This window comes from Coenobita brevimanus, chromosome 84 (assembly GCF_032717465.1).
Source record: "Coenobita brevimanus isolate Jiangsu-jjx chromosome 84, ASM3271746v2, whole genome shotgun sequence".
In the NCBI taxonomy this organism is placed as follows: domain Eukaryota; kingdom Metazoa; phylum Arthropoda; class Malacostraca; order Decapoda; family Coenobitidae; genus Coenobita; species Coenobita brevimanus.
In genome coordinates this window covers 31,400,539-31,411,446 of record NC_137037.1, presented here as the reverse complement: position 1 = coordinate 31,411,446, position 10,908 = coordinate 31,400,539, and the positions used below count along the sequence as shown (strand labels likewise).

Below are 10,908 nucleotides of genomic sequence, written 5' to 3'. Positions count from 1 at the left end.
GCAGGAGAGCCTCAAAGTTTGGGTTTGCCATTCAACTCGATGAATCGACAGACGTCGCCAACTGCTGTCAACTACTTGTCTATGTCCGCTTCACACAGAATAATACTGTGCAGACTGAGTTACTGCTGAGCCAAGAACTGTTCAGTACAACAAAAGGAAAGGATATTTTCAACGTTTTGGACAATTCCAGCAGAATGAACTGGATTGAGGAAAGTTAGTCGGATGCACGACAGATGGGACTCCGTCTATGCTCGGTCGAAAGTCAGGGTTTCAGGCCCATGTGAAAGCTGTGTCACCAAACGCCACCACTGTCCATTGTTTCATACACAGATTCACCCTTTGCACTAAGGTGCTCCCTCCGAAGTTGTTATCATGCTTGAACCGAGTTATCAAAATCGTGAATTTCGTCAAAACATCCGCCCTGAATACTCGGTTGTTCAAACTGCTCTGTGAAGATTTCGGCTCCGACCACATCTGTCTCCTCTACCACACTGAGGTTCGCTGGCTCTCCCGGGGGAATACAATGAGACGTCTTTTTGAAATGAGGGATGAACTCCTCGTATTCTTCATGGAGAAAAAACACGATTTTCAAAAAGATCTGGAGGACAAGGAGTTTATCTCAAGGTTGGCCTACCTTTCAGACATTTTGGGGGCCCTCAACCACTTAAACCTGTCATTCCAAGGGCCCAACTGCTCTGTCTCAGATTTCATCTTGAAGCTAGGAGCATTTGTCCGGAAGTTGGGCCTCTGGATCAAGAACGTGGAAAGGAAACGCTACGGAATGTTCGAACTCCTGACTACCCTTGAGAGCGGGCCCAATGATCAATTTTCCCAAGAAATCGTCCATCACCTCTCACTGCTCAAGACTGAGTTGATGTATTACTTCCCGGACGTGACATGTTGTGCCTACATCGCCCATCCATTCTCCGTTGATCCAGCCGATCTGCCTGTCGGGACCGGGGAACAAGAGGAGCTCATAGATATCCAGGCTGATGAGACAGCAAAGATGAAGCACAAGGAATGCTCTCCTATGAACTTCTGGGTAGCATGGCCTCCTTGTACCCCACACTAGCTCGTCACGCTGTTCCCCAGCTACTGATTTTCCCCTCTACGTGGGAGTGCAAGCAGGGGTTCTCAGCCATGATGACCATTAAATCAAAGAGCCGGAACCGTCTTGCTGTGCCCGGGCATGATTTCCTATGTGCTGTGAGCAAAGTTATGCCCCGCATTGACCAGCTGGTGGAGAAGAAACAGATGCAGCCCTCGCATTAAATTGTGTACTTCGTTTTTTGTTTATTTGTGCGTTCTACTTGTCAATAAATTGACATCTTATCGATTTGAGTTTTTCTGGAACCAGGTGGTACGAGGCGACTGTATGGGACCTCCAGGTGGTACTCAATCAGAAAAAGGTTGGGAACCACTGCCCTAAAGCTTGTACATTCATACTTATCACCCTTGCCTTTATACAACGGGATCACAAAAGCACTTGCCCAGTCAATTGGCACCATACCTTTCACAAAACACACATTCAACAATCTTACTAACCAGTCAACAATAGTCACTCCACCACCCTTCAGGCATTCCACAGCACACCCATCCATACCTGCAGCTTTCCCTGTTTTCATCTCCTTTATTGCCTTCTCCACTTCCTCCTTCGTGATCAAAGAATCACTCAACTCTCCCAACACATTTATTCCTTGCACCCTTCCATCCACCACAATCTCAGCCACCCTTTCCTCTTCTACATTTAACAATCTTTCAAAATACTCTGCCCAGCTCTTCCTTACTGCATCCACCTCAGTTAACATCCTTCCATCCTCTGCTTTTACTCACTCTTCCTTCCCAGACTCTCCCTTTCGCACCCTTTTCACCTCCTTCCAGAACATTTTCTTATTCTGTTGAAAATTCTCAGTCAGTTGCCTACCCCACTTTTCATCTGCCGCCACTTTAGCATCACGCACAGCCCTTCTCGCCCTACTCCTCTTTTCCTTATACCTCTCATATGACACCTCATCCTTCCTCTGCAGCCACACTTCATATGCACGTCTCTTCTCAGCCACAGCCATACTTACTTCCTCGCACCACCATTCACTTCCTTTTCTTACACCACCACCCACACGTCTCACACCACAAACCTCTTCTGCATGTCCCACCACAGCACTCTTAAACAACTGCCATTCCTCCTCCACACTGCCATTTTCCTGATCTCTCACTGAATTCCACTCATCTTTCAATTTCTCCTGATGCTCTATCATTTTCTCTCTTTTATCCAACTCACTCACTTTCCAAACCTCCCTGCCACACCTAACCCTCATAGCTTTCACCCATCTCTTACCTACTCTTAACTTTCCCTCCACCAGGTAGTGATCAGACATACCTCCACCCTCCCCTCTCAGAACTCTCACATCCAACAATCTTCCTATTACATTCCTAGACACAGCCACATAGTCCATCAATGCTTTATCCACAACCATTCCACCCTCCTGTCTCACCCATGTATACTTGTAAATATCTTTCTTCTCGAATAGTGTATTTCCAATCACCATCTCTCGCTCAACACACATCCCTATCATTCGTTCCCCATTTTCATTTCTTCCAGGCACACCATGCATACCAACTACATCTTCAACTGCTACATTTTCCATTCTAGCATTCAGATCTCCCATCATTACCACATTCACATTCGCTCCAAAACTCTGCAGACACTCATCAACATCATTCCAGAAGGACTCCCTCTCTTCTTCATCCCTTTCACTATCAGGCCCATATGCACTCACAAACACCCACAACTCACGTTCAAATTTCGCTTTCACCCACATTAGTCTCGATGACACTTCCTTCCGTTCAGTCACACACTGCTGAACATCCGGACTCACTAACAAGGCCACACCTTCTCTTGCCCTTCCTCTAGCAACACATACATATTTATCGACGATTGATCCCTTTTTCCATAATAACCACATCATAAAATACAACAGCCACTCAAGATCATCATTACAAGTGACGAAGTTCATCCATAGAATTCTACGCTTTACTACGGCAGGTTACCAGAAATCGCCACCAGCCACTTGGAGTGTAGCAGGTTCATATGTCCGCAGTTGTATGTTTGTCAGAGACATCATACAGCCATTGGTAAACTCTATGACTGATACGTCCACTTATATCCTGAAGGAATTCCCTTAGAAACTTTATAGTCAAAACTATTGTAAAGGAATGCATATAATTTTCATAAGGTTTTGTTTCCTGAAAAGAGTACAATTAGTGCATGGTAAAAGTTTCACATCTAAAGTTTTATACAGTCTCCGAAAAACCTAGGCAATGAATAAATAATCTTTATCACATACCTTTCTCAGAGTCCGCACCTCAAGAGATACCACCAAATCCTTCAATCTTTGATTTAAAAAAAAAAAGAAAGAAAAAAAAAAAAGACTGGGATAGGGATTGGTATAGGGATTACCATTTGTTTTCTTTGCTGCAAGAGTACATACAAGTAGGTTGATAGGCTTCTGTCCGTTTGAACATACTCTTAGTCACGAAGTGGAAGATCTCTTGAAATTGTAAAAAGAATCTTAACACAGCCACGAAGTTGAACTGACTGTCCTGTGTTTATGACTGAAAGGAAATGCATTTGTAAGAGTTTACATGTTTCTAGGGCTAATTTGGAGTCCTCCCAGGGAAATATGAAATCCTGATATATTTCCAGCAAAAGGACCAACTTTCAGAACATTCTTTCCAAGTTTAGCTAAGCATTAATGATATTACTCATACTCGAACAGTTCCTCAAAGCAAAAGACACTAGACTATTCTAGATGTGATAAAGACGGTCTGATAATGGTTGGGACTTTTTTTTTTCCTGTTTTCATTACACATGATTCAGCCATCATTCCGAGTAGACGTACTAGTCGTCGCTCCTGCTAATGCAGCCAAGGACAGTTTGTTGGGCTCACCCTTAGTGCACTGCATTTGCTGTGGACATATTTATTACATTCATACAGTCTTGCCACATTACTGACTGCTGTAATTTTTCATGTGAAAAACCAACCATTAAATGCTGACTAGACAGCGGGATATGACTGAGTGACATGAAGCCGTGCCAAACAATTATTTTGAAGTTTCCTTTGTTCTTGCATTGAGTATATCCACTTAGTATAAAGGTCGCAGTTAATATGACCTGAAGATCAGTCATTCTTAACATAACCAGGATACAGAAATATGAAACAGTTGAACATATTCTATTACTGTGGTTGCAGATGGAGTTGCCATGACTTCCACTTTTTACAAAACACTTAATAATGCTGCAATAACTTACAATCTTATATACAGTTATACCATATACAGTTATACCATATTAACAAAATGAGGTTTTTCGTATATTGTACAGTTTTCTAACTATCCTCCTGTTCAACGTCACACCACAAAACAATGTGATAGATAAACTTACACCAGTTGTCGCTACAGCTTGCCCTGATATTGCTGTCATCAATAATGCATAGCACTTCACAAGAAACCAATCAGATCCTCCAATTCGACTTGTTTGATCACTTCACACACCAAGACACGGTGGTGGTCTTGTGTTGAATTGTCGCTAGGAGGTCTGTTCATCCCCACTGCACATTGACATCCTGAGGGCGTAGAGGCACTGTGGGTGTGCTTTACATCAATGGTTCTCATTTTTTTTTTTTTTTTTCGGCTTGCAACCCCCGATGTAATGTTGGTAAAGGCTCTTGACCCCCAGGCTTCTCCACTCATGACCACTACCTTTTCCTTAATCACACACACACACACACACACACACACACACACACACACACACACACACACACACACACACACACACATGGCATCAGTGTAGATCAACCATTATACAGAATTTCATGTTCTTGGGAAAAAGAAGCATGCACTGTCTCTCTTGGGAGACGATCTCTCACCATCCATGGGAGGTGGTCATCGGGATCCCTAAAATGTGAAAGAGCTAAACAACTAACAATAAGAAAAATTTCATGTTTCATGGTTAAAAACTATGGCTGTGCTTGATGGCTTTGCTGGGACTCCCATGAGCTGCCCCCTCCACTGGGAGGGGCGACCCTCGGTGGTTCCACCCTCCCAAAACATGGTTGCGGTGAACCTCTTGCAAGAGCAAGATTTCATGTTTTTCTGTTAGAAATTTTGGTCATGCATATCGACTCTGGGCGCGACCAGGACAGGCTGCCTCCACTACGTGGGGAGGCAGTCAGGGATCCCACAATGGTTATAACCTGCCGCAAGTGAAGACATACTACTGTGCAATAATTAGTGTACCTAGGTTAAAAATTATGCTTCGAGCAGGACACCCAGGGGCTGCCACTCCTGTGGAGACAGCTCTCAGAGGTCCCATCCTGCCTGAAACTGGCCTGGTAGGAGTTCAACCATTATTCAGAATTTTGTTTTCCTAACACTCCTTCCATAAGGCCTGGGAACCATTCTTCAAGAAAGTACAATAACCCAGTGAGTGAGTGAATGAGTGAGGGAGGGAAGGAGTTAGGAAGTGACACAAGGACAAGCACAATACTTTGAGGCCTCACTGGATGCAGAGAAAGAAAGACAAAAAAATCAAGAATAAACTTGGAAATGATAACAACATTGGGAATGGAAATAGATCATTGTATAAAACTATAAATGATTGTATCTTACATGGCTCTACAATGTAGATCATGGAAGAGAGAACATTAACATCTAGCAAAAGAATCCCTGCACGAATTACATACAATTCATGGAAAAACTGACTATTATTAACTACAGACTTCAGTTGCATGGTGGTTGATTTGAACGAAATGAATGTAAAGAGTCATGAGGAATCCAGGGTTGAGTCTTGTGGAAACATTATATATATATATATATATATATATATATATATATATATATATATATATATATATATCCATCCTTATTTCCTTCCATCCTCTTCTGTCTTCCTTTCCATCATTCTTTCCTTGTCCTTCTGCCTACGGGTAAGTTTACACTCCCTCTTCTGTTTTTCTTTCCTTCATTCTTTCCTCCTTCTTCTGCCTGTTTGTGACTCTACGCTGAGTGACAAGCCAAATGTTTTCCTGCACACCAGGAAACCATTTAATACGCTGAGTGGTAACCATATAACCAAATTTTGGCACCTGGTGGTATAGTGGGTAATCATTGCACTCCAATCGGATTTAACCGGTGAAGGTTTATATCCAGGGGATGGTTGGGATAACTTACTCATGCAATGCCACTCAGGGATGAGTAAGGCTGGTCACTCTCACCTTAAATGTCGGGACCAACAGCTAACCCCGGGCTCCTACGCTCCTCATGGGGCAATGTAGGATTGGATGATGGATGGATGGATGGATATATATATATATATATATATATATATATATATCTATATATATATATATACATATAGATATATATATATATCGATATATACCCCTGGGGGTAGGGGGGTTTCAAGAATACTCCCCCAGTATCCCTGCTTGTCGTACGAGGCGACTAAAAGGGTTGGTGGTGGGTTAGTGCCCCACCCCGTAAAAAGAACTAACTAAAAAAGCGAACAAAGCGCCTCGGACCCGGACGGACCATACGTTGACGACTAAGGAACGGACGAAGGACATTCTTAGGGTGGGAACGTGGAATGTGAGAGGAGTGAATGATGAAGTGAAAGAGAGATTGTTCAGGTGCTTGAGGATGTAAAAGTGAATATATGTGGATTGACTGAAACTAAATGGTAAGGTGAAAGGGTGAGAGAATGGAAATGTGGTTTAGGTATATGTGCGGGAGTCAATGAAAATGAGAGGGCAAGAGAGGGAGTATGTCTGATGATAAGCAAGAAGTGGAAGGAGAATATAAGAGAGTATGGAACAGTGGGTGCAAGGATTGTATGGGTGAGGATGAAAGTAGGTATACAAGCGTGGGCGATTGTATGTGTGTATGCCCCGACAGAGGATCGAGTGGCAAGAGTGAAAGATGAGTTTTGGGCGAGTGTAGAAGCGTGTATGGACAAGTTTGAGAGCAGTGAGAGAGTGCTGTTGTGTTGCAGACATGAATGGCAAAGTTGGGAATGTACAGCTGGATGGAATGGTAGGTCAGTGGGGTGTGCCAGCTGACGTAGATGGGAATGGAAGTGCTTTGGTGGACATCTGTGCTTGTAAGAGGTTGGCAATAGCCAACACCTACTTTCGGCATAAGATGATCCACCGGTACACATAGAGAGTAATGAGGAGGATGGATGGTGAACTTGTTGAACGAAAGGCAATGATAGACTATGTGTGTGTGGATGAGCGAATGAGAAGACAAGTGTTGGATGCAAGACTTAGTGATGGCCAAGGTAGAGCTGCAAAGAAAGTGGTTGAGGAGACGAAGGGGAAGACAGGAGGAAGCAACTCCTGTGAGAAGACTGGAGAAATTGCAAGATAGTGAGAAAATGACAGAGGATAAGAACATAGTGGAAGAACGACTGGGAAGGTATGAGCTAGAGCAGATGCAAGGGGTGGAAGACGTATGTAAGATATTCACGGAAGAGATAGGTGCAGCGTGTGAGGCGGTTTGTGGAGTGAGGAGGAGATGCAAGGGTGTGCAAGGGACAGCATGGTGGAATGATGAGGTGAAACGAGCTGTGGAACAAAAGAAGAAGGCATATAGTGAATGGTTATCGAGTAGAGGTAGGGGAGAAGATGAGAGAGAGAAGAGAGAGGTATATGTGAGCAGGAGAAGGGAAGTTAAGAGACTGGTGAAGGAGAGTAAAAAGAAGGGGGATGAGGAGTTTGGGAGGAATCTGAGTGTGAAATGGAGGGAGAGTAAGAAATTGTTTTGGAAGGAGGTAAAGAAAGTAAGGCAGTGTGAAAGGGGAAATAGTAGGGGAGTGAAAGATAGGAATAATAGATTGTTGGTGGAGAAGAGAGAGAAACTGAGGAGATGGAAGGAGCACTTTGAGGATTTGTTGAATGTGGAGAGTGAGAACAGTGCGAGTATAAGTGGTTGGGGAATGGCTGGGAGAAGAAGAGATGAGAGGAGGGAGGAAGAGATCAGTAGGGGGGAAGTAGTGGAAGCGATGAAGAATATCAAGTTGGGAAAGGCCCCAGGAATTGATGGAGTGTGTGGTGAAATGCTTAGGTATGGGGGTGAGATTGTTGTGGAGTGGATATGGAAGTTGTGTAGATTGGCTTGGGAAGAGGGAAGGGTTCCAGAGGACTGGAAATCAAGTATAATTGTTCCTTTATACAAAGGAAAAGGAGAGAGAAAAGTATGTGGTAACCATAGGGATATTTGCCTACTTAGTGTGACTGGTAAAATATATGGTAGAATATTAATTGATAGGGTTAGGCATATGACAGAGGAGCTAGCTGGAGAAGAACAAGGGGGATTTAGGAAGAGAAAAGAGTGTGTAGATCAGATATTTGTGCTAAGATGTTTAGTGGAGAAGTATCTAGAGAAGGGACGGAAAGTGTATGCTGCCTTCATGGACTTGGAGAAAGCTTATAACAGAATAGATAGGCAATGTATGTGGAAGGTATTAAGAGTGGAGGGGAAATTATTGAGTGCTGTGAAGAGTATGTACGAGGGAGATAGGGTTACGGTGCGAGTGGATGGAGAGCTGAGTGAGTTCTTTGATCCCAATGTGGGACTGAAACAGGGTTGTGTGATGTCTCCATGGTTGTTTAATATATCCATGGATGGGGTTGTAAAGGAGGTGCAGGGTAGGGCAATGGATGTGGGGGTGGCTGTAATGAACGAGGGTGAGATTTGGAAACTTCTGGTGTTGCTGTTTGGTGATGATGCAGTACTTTTGAATGAAGATGAATGGGAGTTGCAAGGTTTGGTGAATGAATTTGGGACAGTGTGTAGGAGGAGGAATCTGAAAGCTAATGTAAACAAAAGCAAAGTTATGGTGTTTGAGAGGAATGAAGTCACAGAGTGTGCAGTGAGATTGGATGGTGAGGATATGGAGAATGTGAGTGCATTGAAGTACTTGGGTAGTGTGATGAGTAAGGATGGAACTTTGGGGGATGAAGTGCATGAAAGGGTACAGCAGGGAAGGAAGATCGTTGTTACACTGAAAGTAGTGATGAGAAATAGGTAGGTGAGTATGGAAGTTAAGAAGTCACTGCATGATAGTATTGTGATCCCTACCCTGACGTATGGAAGCGAGGCATGGACCTTGCAAGAGGGGAACAAGTCAAGAGTGAGAGCAGTGGAAATGAGTTACTTGAGAGGAGCATGTGGAGTGACGTGGAGGGACAGGTTGACGAATGAAGAAGTGAAGGAACGCTGTGGGGTGGATGTGGATGTGGTTGAGAAGATTATGAGAAATACACTGAGGTGGTTTGGACATGTGATGAGAATGGAGAATGAAAGACTGACTAAGAGGGTGTATGTAGGTGAGGTGGAGGGAGGGAGGGAGAGGTAGACCGAGGATGAGGTGGAGGAATGGAGTTGAGAGGTATATGAGGGAGGGGGTGAGTTGGGGGAGGGGTAGTCAAATGGTGGGTGACAGAGAGACTTGGAGGCGTTTTGTCTGCAGCCACCCATTGCAGGATTAGGGCGTCGGGCTATAGATAGATAGATAGATATGTATATGTATATATATATATATTTATATAAATATATATATATATATATATATATATATATATATATATATATATATATAATATAAAATACATATAAAATATATAATATATATATATAATATATATAATATATACATAATATATATAATATATATAATATATATATAATATATATAATATATATATATTATACATATCTATCTATCTATCTATAGCTCGACGCCCTAATCCCGCAAAGGGTGGCCGCAGACAAAACGCCTCCAAGTCGCGCTGTCACCCACCATTTTACTACCCGCCCCCCCTCACCCCCCCCCCTCCCTCCTATACCTCTCAACTCCATCCCTCCACCTCATCCTCGGTCTACCTCTCCCTCTCTCTTCCTCCACCTCACCTACATACACCCTCTTAGTCAGTCTTTCATTCTCCATTCTCTTCACATGTCCAAACCACCTCAGTGTATTTCTCATAATCTTCTCAACCACATCCACATCCACCCCACAGCGTTCCTTCACTTCTTCATTCGTCAACCTGTCCCTCCACGTCACTCCACATGCTCCTCTCAAGTAACTCATTTCCACTGCTCTCACTCTTGACTTGTTCCCCTCTTGCAAGGTCCATGCCTCGCTTCCATACGTCAGGGTAGGGATCACAATACTATCATGCAGTGACTTCTTAACTTCCATACTCACCTCCCTATTTCTCATCACTGCTTTCAGTGTAACAACGACCTTCCTTCCCTGCTGTACCCTTTCACGCACTTCATCCCCCAAAGTTCCATCCTTACTCATCACACTACCCAAGTATTTCAATGCACTCACATTCTCCATATCCTCACCATCCAACCTCACTGCACACTCTGTGACTTCATTCCTCCCAAACACCATAACTTTACTTTTGTTTACATTAACTTTCAGATTCCTCCTCCTACACACTGTCCCAAATTCGTTCACCAAACCTTGCAACTCCCATTCATCTTCACTCAACAGTACTGTATCATCACCAAACATCAACACCGGAAGCTTCCAAATCTCACCCTCGTTCATTAGAGCCACCCACACATCCACTTCCCTACCCTGCACCTCCTTTACAACCCCATCCATGTATATATTAAACAGCCATGGAGACATCACACAACCCTATTTCAGTCCCACATTGAGATCAAAGAACTCACTCAGCTCACCATCCACTCGCACCGTAACCCTATCTCCCTCGTACATACTCTTCACAGCACTCAACAATTTCCCCTCCACTCCATATATTCTTAATACCTTCCACATACCTTGCCTATCTATTCTCTCATAAGCTTTCTCCAAGTCCATGAAGGCAG

General features: G+C 43.5%; 1 protein-coding gene across 1 annotated transcript; it reads left to right on the top strand.

The window, feature by feature from the left end:
• Window positions 1-247: 247 nt before the first annotated feature.
• On the top strand, window positions 248-1,072 carry LOC145410116 (zinc finger BED domain-containing protein 5-like). Its single transcript, XM_080280315.1, has one exon. It carries the CDS (start codon window positions 248-250, stop codon window positions 1,070-1,072), a length of 825 nt encoding a protein of 274 aa, XP_080136441.1.
• The last annotated feature ends 9,836 nt before the right edge of the window (window positions 1,073-10,908 follow it).

Excerpts from the sequence above, each read along its gene's own strand:
- LOC145410116 (XM_080280315.1), top strand. The coding sequence starts at position 248 with ATGCTCGGTCGAAAGTCAGGGTTTCAGGCCCATGTGAAAGCTGTGTCA.